Raw genomic sequence first — 15,021 nt, 5'->3', positions numbered from 1 at the left:
GCGGCAGCAGCTGCTGCCGATCGCCATGGACTCTGCTGCTAGGCTGCTAGCGCTAGCTAGGCCATTGTTTTCCAGCGTACGTTCACGGTGGCCGGCGGAGGACAAGACGTGCGCGGCAGGGAGAGCGCCGAGACCCACCCAATGGCCGATCCCATCCGGGCGCCCTGGTCCGCACGACGCCGGAGAAAACGACCAATTGATGACGGCGCTTGCAAGGGCCTCCTTCTCTCCACTGTCGCCGCGCTGCAAACTTCCCGACGAGTACAAACAACTCCCCGAACACGTACGTCCTAACGTCCGTTCACGTGCGACCCCCGGGGAAAGGCAGCGAGGCCGACCCGGGGTTAGTTTCAGCTTCCCTCCCCCGGCGGCCAAAAAGACCACGGCGATCACCGGCACCGGTCGCTAGATCTTTTCACCGGGGAGGGAGCCCGCGCGCGTCCGTGCGCGCGCGCGCCGGAGCACGACGCCGTGGCGAGCACCAACCACCTTGGCCCCTCGGCAACCGTTGTTACCGCGCGAGCCGCGGGCATCCGAGCACGAGTACGTGGCGTGGCGGGGCTCGGTCCGGGACAGACAGAAAAAGGAGGCAGTGGGTAGGCTGGCCCGTCGGCATATATACCACCTCGGCACTCGAGCGGTTGCTCTCGCCTCTACCCCGCCCCGCCCCCACTCGCTCCGCCTCGCCACCGGCGCTCTCGCAGAGCAGAGTCGCCGGCGCAGCCACTCCCAAGTCTTCCTCACGCGTGGGCGGGGATCGCCCCAGCAGCTAGCTAGCGCTCGGCGGGGGCGGGATGGGGAACTGCCAGGCGGCGGAGGCGGCGGCGGTGCTGCTCCAGCACCCGGGCGGGCGGGTGGAGCGGCTCTGCTGGTCCACCAGCGCGGCCGAGGTGATGCGCGCCAACCCGGGCCACTACGTCGCGCTCGTCACGCTCCGCGTCGCCGAGGAGCGGCAGGACGCCCCCGGCGGCGAGCGCCGCACCGTGCGCCTCACACGCGTCAAGCTGCTCAAGCCCAAGGAGACACTGCTTCTCGGCCACGTCTACCGCCTCATCACCACCCAGGGTAAAGGGGAAAAAATTCATTTTTCTCCTTGTCCAAATCGCAGTACTGATGGACAGGAAGCTAACCTGAGCCGCGGTGCTGCAGAGGTGACAAAGGCGGTGCAGGCGAGGAAGGAGGAGAAGCAGAGGAAAGCGCAGCAGCAGCTGCTGGAGTCGAGGCAGAGCAAGGCGAGGGGCGCCGCCGAGGACGACGACGAGGACGAGGCGGCGCTGGACGCCAGCCTTGATCAGGTGGGTTACATGGCTTAGACTTCGCCCTTTCAGTGCATCAACTGCTTTCCAATGCCCACCATGCACGCTATCGCCATGATCCATACGACTTTAAGTGCTTTTGAGGGGGTAGTTAGCTGTTCATCTTCTCGTGACTATGATGATGTCCTGTTCTTGTCACTGGAATTTCTGCCACAGTAGAAAAAATCTGACGACAGACACACGTAATCATCAATTAGTAAACAAAATTACCAAAATTCCAGGAGAAACGCATTCGAGAAGATTATTGATTTTTAGAGAGAAAAAATAAAAGATGTATAGATAACTAACTAACTGATGCTACTATAGCATCCAGAACAGAAGGAAGTAGTACCACATTAGATTAAGGGACAGATTAATAAGTGAGTTTCAACTAATGTCAGGAGGAAGAATCACTTCCGGGAATCTTTCCCTTTTCTTCCTTTTTTTTTAACCATGGCAACATGCAAAGGTTCCATCTTCTGATTACTCTGCTGCTCTTCCCATCTGACTGCAGTTGGCGCGTCAGGACAATGGCAACCGGAGCTCCAGCGCGCGGCACCGCCAATGGCGGCCGTCGCTGCAAAGCATCGACGAGGCCACCAGCTGATATGTCAACTCACACACACCCCATACCACACAAATCGTAGGGCCGTAATCATTGACCGGTCACCGGTGGGCCTGTATTTTCGGTGATCACCTGGCCTCAGTCAGCTAACCGTGTTCGTCACCAGCTCCAGCCTCGAGCCCTACAATATTTCTCTCACACATTGCTCCAACACTAGCCTCCAGCCACCAGTCAGATAACCGTATTTTTCTCTCACACCACTCCAGCTCCAGCCTCCAGCTCCAGCCTGCCGAACACGGTGAAGGACTGCTACATTTGCTTGTGTACTGTGACTCTATGAGCTCGACACCCCCGGGATGGGAGATTGGGAGGACTGCCTGCTTGGAGTGATATGCAGCAGCCTCGAATCAGTGTAAATTTTCAGGTCTTGGTCAGGCGTTTGTTAGTGAGACTCCTTGCTTTCTCCATACGGTTTGCACATGGAATCGGAACAAGTTAAAGTAGCTTAGATCTAGAGCCAGAGGTGTCCTGTACTTGCTATACTCTCTCGCTCTTCAGATGGGAATCAAAGCGCATAGCTTTTGAGGATATCTCAGCGTTTCTTTAGTAGTGTTTAGAATGTAAGTTGCTGTTGATGCCAAATAGGCAATCATAAACTCAGTGCCAATGATGCCGGCAGCAGTTGGTGGAATCATCGGAGCCTTTTGGGTTGGAAGCTACTCATCATGCGTGTTCGCGTCGGCGGATGCTTAGAGTAGAGGTTCATGCATCTTTGTTTAAGCCGTTGCTGATGTTGTGCTAGAACAGGACAAACGGCAAGGATTTCGAAACAGATACCACGATACCTAAACTGAGTTAGTTGCTCGTAAAAAACACTTGTTTTCACATGCGTCTGAATCCTGCAATTCTCTACTATGCCTCGCTGAAGAACACAGAGCTGTCTGACTGTTCGGCTCTAGATTAATGGACAGTTGCTGGTGTAGGCAGCCCACTGGGCTGAGCACAGCTCACCGTAATGAATGGCCAATGGCTCTATCTGCTAACCACTTTGCTAATCTAGGCAGGCAGCTCCAAGTTGATCTCGGTTGCCTTGTGCTGGCCATCGGCCGTTCGAGTATTCAGCTTCAAGCTCGGCAGTTCAGCTTTGCAAGTTGCAACACCTGCAAACAGTCGAAAACTCAAAATAAAGCGCCTCCAAACCTCAAAGATGCCAGACTGCCAGAGCTTTCCTCATTCACCGTGGTGTTTGTATGATGCCGGCTTTTGACCACCTGTGTCTAGATCATTTGACCAAAAATTTTGGAAAGGAAATCTTGCTAATTTGGAGTATTAAATAAAATCTATTTATAAAATTTTTTGCACGGATGGGTTGTAAATCGCGAGACGAATCTAATGAGCTTAATTAATTCATAGGTAAACCATAATTAATAGATGATTACTGTAGCATCATTGTTGCAAAATATGTATTAAGTAGGCATTAGATTCATCTTGAATTTACAATCCATCCGTACAAAAAATTTTATAAATAGATTTTATTTAATACTTCATGCATGTGTCCAAACACTTGATGTGATATTTTTGGGTGTAAAATTTGGGAATCTAAACATACGAGCTGCCTGCGTTCTGCGTGGAGAGTGGAAACTGAAGGTTCCATTTACCGAGGCATTCCGATGGCATTTTGGCAGGAAATGAAAAGGGGCGAACGACAAGTCATGGTATTTGGAACATATTTGGTGGAAACTAAATTTTCGTGAAAACTCGTGCAAACCACGATAAAAAGATCATTTAAATTCACAAAAAAATCACACATGTAGATGATATGATGATACACAATCTTGTAAAATATCTTGTCCAAACTCGACTTCGTTTGTAAGATATAAAAATAACAAATTTTAACAAATTAAAATTTGTTATTTTTATATCTCACAAACGAAGTCGAGTTTGGACAGGATATTTTATAAGGTTGTGTATCATCATATCATCTACATGTGTGATTTTTTTTTCACGAATTTAGATGACTTTTTTACTGTGGTTTGCACAAGTTTTCACGAAAGCTGTGGTTTCCACCCGATACGTTCTCTTTTTTAGGACACCGTATTCTATGGAAACCACCCCTCCTATGCAAACTTTGGAAACTCGAATCAGCACCGTAGAATCCTCATCCAAGGGCCATCCTCAACTGATCCCAACGTGACGTGCGCTGCAGCTCCCCATCCGCTTCTGTCAGCGCCGTAACGCCTCCGTCCGTTCGTTTCGCCCAGGACCTCTCGCCCCCGACGCTGCCGGCTCCAACACCCGCACCAACTTCTGGCCCCGGGCAGCCGGCGCTGCCGCCGCCTTCACGCTGCAACAACCGCCGCCGCCGTCCGCGCTGCCCTCCAAGGTCACCAACCTTCTCCTCCTCCGCCTCACGAAAGCACGCAGCAGTGCCGGCGCCGTTACACACACACAACAAGAGGCGCCAGTGCAACACCAGCAAGCTCAACAAGGGCACGGCGGCCAAGACGAGTACAGCTTCCAAGTCGATGACTTTCTCGGCTACGACGGCGGCACCTGCGACGAGCTCCAGGTCGTGAAGCACGAGGTGCTGGAGGCACGAGGGGCGGGGAGCAGTGCGCGCCGCGCGCGGCGTCTCTTCTCTCAGATCTCGTCGCGGATCACCATCTCAGATGGGAATTTAACAGGGGTCTCGATCTCGTCCCCGTGGAATGGAATGGAAGGGGAATCGAAATGAAGACTGAAGACAGGGCGGCGGCGCTGCTGGAGAGACGGAGGACGGCGGCGCTTGTTTTCCTGCTGGAGGGCGGCGACGCTGGTGGTGCTGCTGTCCGCCGGCGGAGCGCGCCCTAGGGCCGGCAGCATCGGGGGCGGGAGGTCCTGGGCGCAAACGAACGGACGGAGGCGTTACGGCGCTGACGGAAGCGGACGGGGAGGCGCAACGCACGTCAGGTTGGGGTCAGTTGGGGATGACCCTTGGATGAGGATCCTACGGTGCTGATTCAAGTTTCCAAAGTTTGCATAGAAAGGATGGTTTCCATAGGATACGGTGTCTTTTTTTAGATAATGGATACATGCATGGCATGTTGCCGTTGATCCTTTGTCTCTCTAATCTCGCTTTACTGGTCATGTTCAGGATTGAGATGTGACAAAGCTGGTTCGGCACGTGCCCTTGCGGACTGCAGATCGGACAATTTTCTCTGCAAAACTAGAGCTGTGCTGATGGGTGAACAGTAGCAAGTAGAGTCTTGGTTGAGAAGTACCCAAAATAAATCTGTTTAGCCAACACATTCTTCAAGTTAAGATATAACAGATGTTGTGATCGAAAGGGCTGAATTTGTGATGAAATCCATTTGGTGAAGTTCTCCATTGATATTGTTCATGAACTACACGAATGATTATGTCTACTTGATGCTTATTAATCTGTTAAAAAATGCAGAAATCTACCCTCTGATTTGTGTCTTGCCACGGTACTTATGAGTATAAATTTTGGATTTTTTTTGTGCTGCTTATGAGTAGCACACTATTCTTCTCATTAGTATTCAGAAGTCTGAACGAGGCTTCTCTCTTTTAAGAGGGAACTCTCGATGTACTCGAAATCGATTCATATACTCTAACTCCTATACAGCGTGGAGAGCGAGCCCTCTCTGCGCTCCCTTCTCCCGGTGGCGACGCGTGGCGCAACGGGAGCGGACGCCTGATGCGGACCGTCCGATCCGGCTCAGGAGGTTGATCCAGGCCGCTCCTTGGTTATTTTGCAAATAAACCCTTCAGTTTGTTTCTAATCGAACCCGTCGTACATGTCTTTTTGCAAAAACCCCCCGCCGCCTACCCTCCCACCATCCGCCCGAGCCCCACTGCGCCCCCTCCTCCGCGCACCCTCCCTCGGCCTCCCCCTCCCCCTCCCTCTCCCCTAACCCTAACATCCCTCGCCGCCGTCGCGCTGCTCTCCGGCCCCGCCGGCGGTCGCCGCCCCTCGCCCTCCTCCCTTACCACCGGTCGCCATCCTTGGCTGCCACTCCACTGCTCCTCGGTGTCGCTCCCCCTCTCCGCCGCGCCTTTCTCCTCTCCCCTCCCTCGCCGGCGGGCACACGGCACGGCGGCGGCGGATCGAGCCGCGTGCGCCCGAGCCGGCCTCTCGAGCTCCGCCCCCTGCTCCGACCTCCGCGACAGGGAGGACCGGCGGCAACCGCCTCGCCGGCGGCGTCCCGCCCACCTTCCGCTCGCTCGCGCCCACGCTCCGCAAGCTCAACCTCAGCCGGGACGCGGGGAGGGACGAGAGCTTGGTGTGGAGCTCCACCACCAGGCCCGCCGCTCGCCGGCTCGAGATGTAGGCGCGCAGATCCGGGGAGCTCGCCTGCCGTAGCCTTCGTCGAGAGCGACGACGATCGCCATGGCGCGCGGCGGAGCTCGGGGCGGCCTGCCATGGCGCGCGGCGGAGCTCGACGCAACCCGCCATGGTGCGTCGCGGAGCTCGAGGAGCCCCGCCATGGCGCGCGCGCTCGAGGAGGGAGGGAGGGAGGCGGCGCTGGTCGCCCCCGGCACCCGTGCGCGCGGCCCAGACACGGAGCTTCTCCTTCTCGAGGTCTCCCGGCGGAGGGCTGCCGTCCGCCCGTCCCCATCCCTCTCTGTGCCCGCTCAAGGAAGAAGATAAGGCTGGAGCCTGGAGCCTGGAGACCCGAGGGAGGGCGGCGGCGTGGGAGGCTGAGGGCGCGGCCGGACCTCCATGGCGCGGCCGGATTCTGGGGCGCGGCCGGAACCTCTGCGGCCGGATCTCCTGTGGCGCGTTGTTCAAGAGGTTGAGGAAGCGGAGGGCGGACGCGCCGGCGAGGGCCGCGGGGACGGCGCCCGCGAGCGCGTTCATGGAGAGGTCGAGGAACTCGAGGCGGGCGAGCGCGCCGAGCGCCGCCGGGACGGCGCCGCGGAGTGACTTGGCGGAGAGGTCGAGCCGCGCGAGCGCGGGGAGTGCGTCGGCGGCGGCGAAGTCCCCCCGGAGCCCCCGGCGCGGTAGGTCGATCGCGGTGGCCACGCCGCCGGCGTAGGTGACGCCACGCTACACGCAGTGGTACGCCAGGCAGCTGCGGCGGCGAGCCCGGGCGTGGGCGAGCCCAGCGGGGGCGGCGCGCGGCAAGCTCCAGGCGGTGGTGGGTAGCAGACGTCTCTGGGTTGTTGGGATCATGAGCGGCCGCAAGGCCATCGACGTCCAGCACTCGCCGCCGTCCGTCGTCGAGTGGGCGGTCCCCCTTCTGGGCAAAGGCAGGGTGACCGCTAAGGCTGGACGAAAAACTCGTAACTCGCTAGCTCGCTTGACTCGCTCGTTAGTAGCTCGGCTCGAGCTCGAGCTCGACTCGTTTTATAATGAGCCAGCTTATTTTATAACAAGCCTGCTCGCTTTATAATGAGACAGCTCAAGCTGGCTCGCGAGCTGCTCGCGAGCCATAACGAGTCAAGATAAATAACAAATATTGTATGAATTAGTGGAAACGATCAACGAATAATGATTGATCATGTTCATGGATGATAACATACTTATATTTTTATTATAAAATTCACATTATTTTATTTATTTCGTTTTAAATATGCATGTAATGTGTTATTTTACAGATTTACAGTTATCATCTCTATGTAAATATTTTTATACTCTGGCAAGCCCAGCTGAGTTGCTTTCCAGCCCATGTTGAGCTAGCCCATTATATCGAGGTCATGGTCCGCCTCTTAACTTACACGCTTCTCCACCTAATACTCCCTCCTTCCCCGTTTATAAGGCATGGTAGAACATGACACGGTCTTCTAAACAACACTTTGACCATTTATTTATCATATATTATATCACTTTTGATTATAAACTTATAATCATTGTAAACTATGTTTGATTATGAATCCAATCATATGAAATTTGCATTATAAAAATAAAAATTTAATAGTCAAATTATTGGTCAAAGATGAGAATGTTTGAATTTTGATATATGTGTATGCCTTATAAACGGGGAAGGAGGGAGTATTTTGCTGCCTCCGCTAACGCCGCTTCGCGTTCCGCACCGTCTCTCCACTTCCCCCATTCGACTCCCTCCGCTTCCGCTTCCGCTTCCGCCACCACCCCCCGACCTGGCCCCCAGCGGCGGTCGGCAAACCCTAGAACCCTAGAACCCATCTTGCGGTCCCCGGGCGCGGGATAGGGTCCGGCCTCCGTGTGCCCAGCCCGCGGCGATGCCGCTGTTCATCTCCGACGAGGAGCTCCGGCTCCTCGGCGGCGACACGGCCGCCGTCGCCGAGCGGGCCGACGCCGCCATCCGCGAGCTCCGGCGCCAGGTGGATACCGTACGCGCCGAGGCGGACGCGGCCGCGATCGCCGCCGAGCAGACATGCGCCCTCCTCGAGCAACGCTACGCCTCCCTCTCCGCGGAGTTCGATCGGTCCCAGGCCGAGGCCGCCGAGCTCACCGCCGCCGCGGAGCGCCGTGCCGCCGAGCTTGCCTCCTCCCAGGCGGAGATACATCAGCTTCGCATCCAGGCGGTACGCACCTAAGTTTTCAGTTGGATGATTGTTTTGTTTGCTTTGGTTCGGTGCACTGATCAGTGATCACTCGGTGTTTATTGGTGGCTTAGATTGCTAAGGATGGCGAGGTGGAGAGGTTGAAAGTTGAAATCTCGGAGCTGCACAAGTCGAAGTGTCAGTCACTGGAGTTGATTGAGCAGAGAGATGCCGAAATAAAAGAGAAGGATGGCATCATCCAGAGCTATTATGATAAAATTGTGAGCTCCTCTGTTAAGATATTCAGTAACCAGTTCATTTGGCTGCCATATACATAGCGGATGTAGAGTATTACATGAATAATTTTTTCCCGTCGCAACTGAATATGGTCATCCTTAAAAATTCATTCATGTGGAACAAAGATGTGGATATACTGTAGGATGGTTTAACACTTGCAGCCTATAGCTATGTGAGGATGCTGGTAGAGTTTATCTCAATATTGAACTTTGTAATGTTTAAGAGTGCTCAATTATACTGTTTAAATACCGCATTGGACTTAATTAACACTCTTTCTAAAGTATATGTGCATGGATCCTTTTGATTAGTAGTACCCTCTGTTCCACCAAGCCCCACCACTGCTTTTGTAGCCCTATGGCCCACAGTCTATTTACATGCCCTCTTCTGCCGCATTTTCCATGTTAGATGTGGAGCCAGCCAAACAATCTCTAGATTTTTGCATTTTCAATTTGAGATTCTAATGTCCTTTTTAATCTTGGGGATCAGGTATATATTCTGCAATTTCAGTATAAGTATACTGAGATTATCAATTTTTCAGGTCAATCTGGCAGATAGTTCTGCTAGTAAAGAGGCTAGGATACAAGAGGTTGAAGCCAAGTTTACCCATTGTCAGGCAATGTGCAACCGCATTACCCAGGTACTATCATAAAATGGATGAACTAGCACCGAGATGCAGAGTTCTTGTTTTAGTTGTGACACCCCTTACTCTTTGTTGCATTAATACCACCTAATATATGCCTTACTGCATCTTCATGGTGCACCTGTTGAATCTATGTGGTTTGGTTTTCTTTATCAGGAGAAGGAGCTGCTTGAAAAGCATAATCTATGGCTTGATGAAGAACTGAAAGTAAAAGTGAAGAACTTAGCTGAACTAAGGAAAACAAATATGGATGAGGAGGCTAGGATGTCAGCTAGGATTGCAGAGGTGAGTCTTTGTGATCTAATTCATGATATGACAGACAAGACTTAGAAGACATACCCTGACGTAAATTTTGTGTTTCAGCTTGAAAGAGAGATTTCTGAATCTTCGAGCTCCTTGAGGCGAGGCAAAGAACGTATCTCTGAACTGGAGCAAAGGGTATCTTTCATGGAAAAGGTAAATTTTCATGCAGATGGTTGCTGTATTACTTTTTGGCATCTAATTTCTGCTCTTTATGTTTTGGCGATTGAAGGAATTGTGCTCAACAAAGGATGCCGCAGCTGCTAATGAACAACGTCTGGGTGCTGAACTTTCAACTGTATGGTTCTCTCTTAACTCCCTTTTCCCTTTCTTTTGCAATGGGTGTGTTTTCCCTCTTCTGCTGTATCACCGATACACGATACGGGTACGGCTATACTGGTACAGCGATACGTGAGTTAGAAAAACGACATAGTGGTAGTATAGAGAGAGTATCGGAGTATCGAAGTATCGGATATGCAAGTATAGGATATGGGTATGGCTGGGTTAGTGAAGTATCGGTGAACAGTGATTCACCTGTTGCTATTTGTGTATGTTTTCCCAAGATCTCTGCCAGTGCTGTTTGTGTGTATTTAATTGCCGCCTAGCACCAAGAGATTCTACCACTTGTCCCCTGTTATGTTCGCGCCTACTCGCCCATTTTGATAGTTTGAGACTTTTTGTCTTATTTAATAATTGCCAATATCTGACCTGTTTCTTGATAAAACTCATTATGCATAGCTGATGCAATGCAATGCTTGTGGGAATGCCAGGAGTATTATATCTGACCTGTTTCTTTAGTGAGTTGATTTACTGAAGCTTCCGGTGCTTAGGTCATGAAACTGGCTGAACTTCACAAAGAAAGTTCTGAGGAATGGTCGAAGAAGGCTGGGGAGCTTGAAGGTGTTATTAAAGCATTAGAGGTAACAAATTTGCTTATATACAACAGCTGCATATTTTGTCCCAGTTCAGAAGTAAATAACTCATACTCAATTTCTCCTACAAACTAGACGCATCTGACCCAAGTTGAAGATGAGTACAAGGAAAAGCTCGAGAAGGAGATCTTATCCAGGAGAGACCTTGAAAAGGTAAATCTATTTATATTTTCACATTTCCTGCAAAATTTTAGTTGGTTGCAAGCTTATTAGATCTTGTTACCAAAGATCTTGGATGTTCTTTCATTTAGCTATGTGATCTTATTACTGCAGGAAGCTGCCGACTTGAAGCATAAGCTTGAAAAATGTGAGTTTGATTTGGAAAATACAAGGAAGTCCAGTGAATTGAGCCTCATTCCACTGACTAGTGTTGCAGCAGACTCCACTGATTTAGTAGACTCAAGACATGAACTGTATGATTTCTAACACTTGTTCTTTTTTTTTGTCTAGTGCATTATTTTTACAAACATTATCATATCCATTTATGTTTGCTTTTCTAATTGGAACATCATAATTTTTCCATTTATTTGCTTTTTGTTTAATTTTGGATCTTTACTTATTGGGAAGGCCTTAAATTGGATGAGGTCATGTGTAACACAACATCACACAAATATAAAATGGTGGGAGAAACAAAATTGTGAAATATTATCATATCATATCACCAGCTGATTCCTATGCTTTCAAATGATTAAAAATTGTATCACCCTAGCATGCTGACCCACTTTTGTTGATTGTGGCCTACTGGCCTGTGCTATGCCTTCGGCTCTGCTCGACCTGCATCAGACCCATGGCACTGCTGCTTGCCTAATTGGTCTTTGTCCAAGCACTTGTAGTGCCCTCTGTGAGGATGTCTCAATGGTGACAAAGATGAAAGCCCCAATGCCTTCTATTTCTGCTGCATCCTCTTTTCATGGTGGTAGCTATGCAAACTGTGATGAAGGGTGCCATAGGAGCTATGAAAATCGAATGGAATTCCTAAACAAAACTTTAGGATAAGATTGGAATTTTGGAGCTTGGTTTGTTTTCAGTTGGTCTCTTGAGTGCTGTCCAACTTACTCCCTCCTTTTTTGATATATGATGTTTAGGACAAGCTATATAGTCTGATTAGCTTGTCCTAAATGTCATATAATTAAAACGGAGGGAGTATTTTTTAGGGACACCGAAGGAGAATGTAGCACCACCTAAACCTTTCTGGTGTAGCTGTAGTTCTTATATCTCTAGGCCGTCATTTCTATGTTGATTTTTTGGTTGTGCATAAGAGAGATAGAAGAAAGAAATGAAGAAAGCATCACTTCCGAATATTTTGTAGTATTGTCGTCTTCTTTTTAAAAAAGAAATTTGGAAGTCGGAATCTTCAGTAACAAATAAAATTATTATGCTGTGAAAATATTTATCATGAAAAATATAATGATTTATACCATTTCCACTTGATGCATCAAGATGTTGATTCTCTATCTACTATATAATTCAAAATTAGGTAAACTGGACTGCACGTTTTCTTTAGTGTCACATTTCTAAAGGGAGTAGTAAGATAACACAAGGAAAAGGGCAAAGTGATGAGTGAATCAAAGCATGAGTGGCTTTTCCTACTAGTAATCTCATTCATCAAACCTCATTAGCTCCTATTTTACAGGCCTATGTCTGATGATTTAAATCAGAATGACCTAATGGTTATTCCAAAAGTACCTAGTGGTGTTTCTGGAACTGCATTAGCTGCTTCTCTTCTTCGTGATGGTTGGAGTGTATGCCCTGCCTCTTTTGTCCTAATTTCTTTGTTTACATGTCTCAAGTTGTTGCTTGATAACATTCATTGCTTCTCAGCTTGCTAAGATCTATGAGAAATACCAAGAAGCTACTGACGCTTTACTTCATGAGAGGCGGGGGAGGAGACACGCAGAAGCAGTTCTTGAAAGGGTAAGTTATTATGCTTGTTACTATAAGTTATTTTGCTTGTTACTATCTTTGAATTTTAATCCCATCCACAATCCCATCTTTGTTTTACCCAAATGGTGGACATTGGATAAATTTCCTTCCAGTCATCGCAATTTTGTTCAATCCCTTATTTTCCAGTCAGTGACACAGGTAGGCCCAATGTTTCATTGAGACATTGATGGCAAATGAGCGATGCAGATATTGCAATGGCAAATGAGAGATGCAGATATTGCCCCATGGACATTTGGTGCTCCACTTTCAATCATCATTTTTATATATCTTGAATGCGAAGTAATTTGAAGTGATCATTAGGTCTGATCGGAATTTGAAAGAAGTATATTAGTTTTTATAAAGGATGGCAGAAATAGATTAGCCTTTTGCTTTGGAGACCCTGTGTGCACAAGTATGTCAGGAGTACCAAACTGCTTGTTTGGAGTTCCCTTTCCGTTTTTAGGTTCCTGCATGACATGGGAAACACTTGTTTTCAATCATGCAAATGCATACTCTAAAGAACTGTCCCAATATCTTTTTGCATTGGTATGCAGCATAGTTGTTTTCAGTAACAATGGCAAACTTTGGGTCATTCTAGAATGCTTGCATCAGTTGCTCACCATCAAAATAAGTTCTGTGCCATTCATAATTTATTGTATTCGTTACTATCAACTTTTAAAAGCAACAGGCAAAGGTGTTTTCCCGATGCATGTCTGTAGCAATAAGTCAATTGGACCAGAGGTAGTACTCCATTGCTGCGCATGCTCTTAGTCGTATCCTTCTGTATTTGCACCCTACACCTTGAAAAAACTGTTCCATCAATTTTTCACATCCTTTTTTGTTTGACTGTGTAAGTGGATGGCCATTAAATTTTTTGTTGCCTACATTTTGTTGTCACAGAGCTAAAGTGTCATGATTGATCTTGATCCATTAATATAAGAGTTTTTTAAATGAAGGAACTTGGGCAAATAGCAAAGGGTTGGCTATTATGTTCTTTTGAAAGGGTTATCAGCCATTCTGCTCTTCCATAATTTTAAGTTTTTAACCCACCTTCCCTATCTGCTTGGCTGGCTTTTGGAATAAGTGGTGTTAGTGAACTTGCAACCGAGAACATTCGCTATTTGCCACTTATTTTGTGATTAGTTTCAAACTTTGTCATGCATGTATTTTTAATAATTCGAACCAGTGTTAACATTCAATGTGCTTTGCTAAATAAGAAAGCATCAACATCCACTATCTGACTCTTCAGTTAAAGATAACCAAAAGCTGGTTTGTTCACGATGAACTTCGTTTTATTATCTGAGTCATTGTTGAGTATCTGAATCTACCTTGCACAACAGGTCTTGCATGAAATAGAAGAGAAGGCTGAACTTATCCTAGATGAACGAGGTAAGCTTTCACTTACGGTTCTTAGCCTCTTGAAGCACTGCAGAAGTGAAATAGCATTGCTTGACAGATGAAAACACTGTATTACTCCTTACTTTATGATGATGCCTAATCTTTGTGGCTTAACTATTCTTTTGTTTTTTCTTCTGGTCTCAGCTGAGCATGAGAGAATGGTTGAAGTTTATGCTCTTATGGACCAGAAATTGCAGCAAGCATTGCTGGAGCACGATAATTTTGAACATACTATTAGGAATCTAAAGGTATACAGTATGCAGCTATTACCTGTTGATAAGTTCCATAGAATTAGGTTTAACATTCATATACCTTTCAGTCTGAGCTGAAAAGGCGGGAACGTGATCATAGTGTGACACAGAAGGAAATAGATGACCTGCAGAAACAAGTGAGCACTTTAACTTGTCATCCATGTTTCGCTCTGCTTGTTTTCATTATTGATATTTTTAATTAAAGTTGCATGAGAGCATGCGGATTGTGTTGTTTGAAATGTATTGTTCAATGTGATGGTAGGTGTGTGTGGCTTGTGTGAAATTGGGAGCAACTTTAGGTGGTGGAAGTCCTCATACATATTTATGATGTGGTGGTTATCCACAAAATATCCTTCCATTTGTCCTGAAATTGCTCCAAATATGACATTAAAGTCTAATTAAAAACGTGTGTGGAGTTATATGAACTATATTTTCTATGCATCATTTCTGCATTAAAATGATTGTGTGGTATTGCACATCCTAGTTCTGATTTATGCTTTATGTATATAATAATTTGTAGGTCGCTGTTCTTCTAAAAGAATGTCAAGACATACAGCTTCGTTGTGGTTCCAGCCTTCCTAATGTAGGTAATGGTGCCTTTTCTGCAAGCTTAGGCAGTGTTCTTTCCAACGTAGAGCACAATATCAAGGACAGTGTAAGTCTCATACTCTTGTGGCTATTCCTTCTTTTTATTTCACTGTTGTTCTGCATCACGTTGCTGTTTTGTCTTACCATAGTATAATCTTTAGCAGATGGCTTTTAAAGATATCAATGGATTAGTTCAGCAGAATGTTCAACTCCGAAACCAAGTTCACATGCTCTCAGCTGATCTTGACAAAAAGGACATGGAACTACGGGTAAATGATCAATATGGCTGTTTTTTTTTCATGATTGCAAAAGTTTCAGTGTACCATTTGTCAATTGCTAGTTATATTCTTGATTTCAATTGCAT

The 15,021-nt window shown here is 47.9% G+C and overlaps 2 protein-coding genes across 4 annotated transcripts in view; both read left to right on the top strand.

Annotated features, from left to right (window-relative positions):
- The first annotated feature begins 340 nt into the window (after positions 1-340).
- Positions 341-5,226, top strand: LOC120657208. Of its 2 annotated transcripts, none has more exons than XM_039935481.1 (3): positions 341-1,065; positions 1,150-1,295; positions 4,994-5,226. In XM_039935481.1, exons 1-3 carry the CDS (start codon positions 795-797, stop codon positions 4,997-4,999), a joined length of 423 nt encoding a protein of 140 aa, XP_039791415.1. In that variant the 5' UTR covers positions 341-794; the 3' UTR covers positions 5,000-5,226. The 2 variants fall into 2 exon arrangements, with proteins under 2 accessions (XP_039791415.1, XP_039791414.1); XM_039935480.1 differs by lacking the exon at positions 4,994-5,226 and adding an exon at positions 1,810-2,692 and having other exon boundaries at positions 421-1,065.
- A 2,636-nt stretch (positions 5,227-7,862) lies between these two features.
- LOC120657205 (nuclear-pore anchor-like) overlaps positions 7,863-15,021 on the top strand; it is a 30,972-nt gene continuing 23,813 nt past the window's right edge. The window contains exons 1-16 of one of the 2 annotated variants that reach the window (XM_039935475.1): positions 7,863-8,370; positions 8,463-8,609; positions 9,164-9,262; positions 9,422-9,550; positions 9,629-9,721; positions 9,798-9,863; positions 10,396-10,485; positions 10,573-10,650; positions 10,771-10,910; positions 12,131-12,239; positions 12,319-12,411; positions 13,761-13,809; positions 13,963-14,066; positions 14,138-14,206; positions 14,590-14,724; positions 14,819-14,926. In XM_039935475.1, coding sequence (XP_039791409.1) covers positions 8,065-8,370; positions 8,463-8,609; positions 9,164-9,262; positions 9,422-9,550; positions 9,629-9,721; positions 9,798-9,863; positions 10,396-10,485; positions 10,573-10,650; positions 10,771-10,910; positions 12,131-12,239; positions 12,319-12,411; positions 13,761-13,809; positions 13,963-14,066; positions 14,138-14,206; positions 14,590-14,724; positions 14,819-14,926 — 1,815 coding nt within the window. In that variant the 5' untranslated portion in view covers positions 7,863-8,064. The remainder of the gene's footprint in view (positions 8,371-8,462; positions 8,610-9,163; positions 9,263-9,421; positions 9,551-9,628; positions 9,722-9,797; positions 9,864-10,395; positions 10,486-10,572; positions 10,651-10,770; positions 10,911-12,130; positions 12,240-12,318; positions 12,412-13,760; positions 13,810-13,962; positions 14,067-14,137; positions 14,207-14,589; positions 14,725-14,818; positions 14,927-15,021) is intronic. The other variant, XM_039935476.1, reaches the window with a different exon arrangement.

This window comes from Panicum virgatum, chromosome 1N (assembly GCF_016808335.1).
Source record: "Panicum virgatum strain AP13 chromosome 1N, P.virgatum_v5, whole genome shotgun sequence".
NCBI classification, from domain to species: domain Eukaryota; kingdom Viridiplantae; phylum Streptophyta; class Magnoliopsida; order Poales; family Poaceae; genus Panicum; species Panicum virgatum.
Note: the sequence above shows the minus strand (reverse complement) of the source record. Positions and strands in the feature narration are given on the sequence as shown.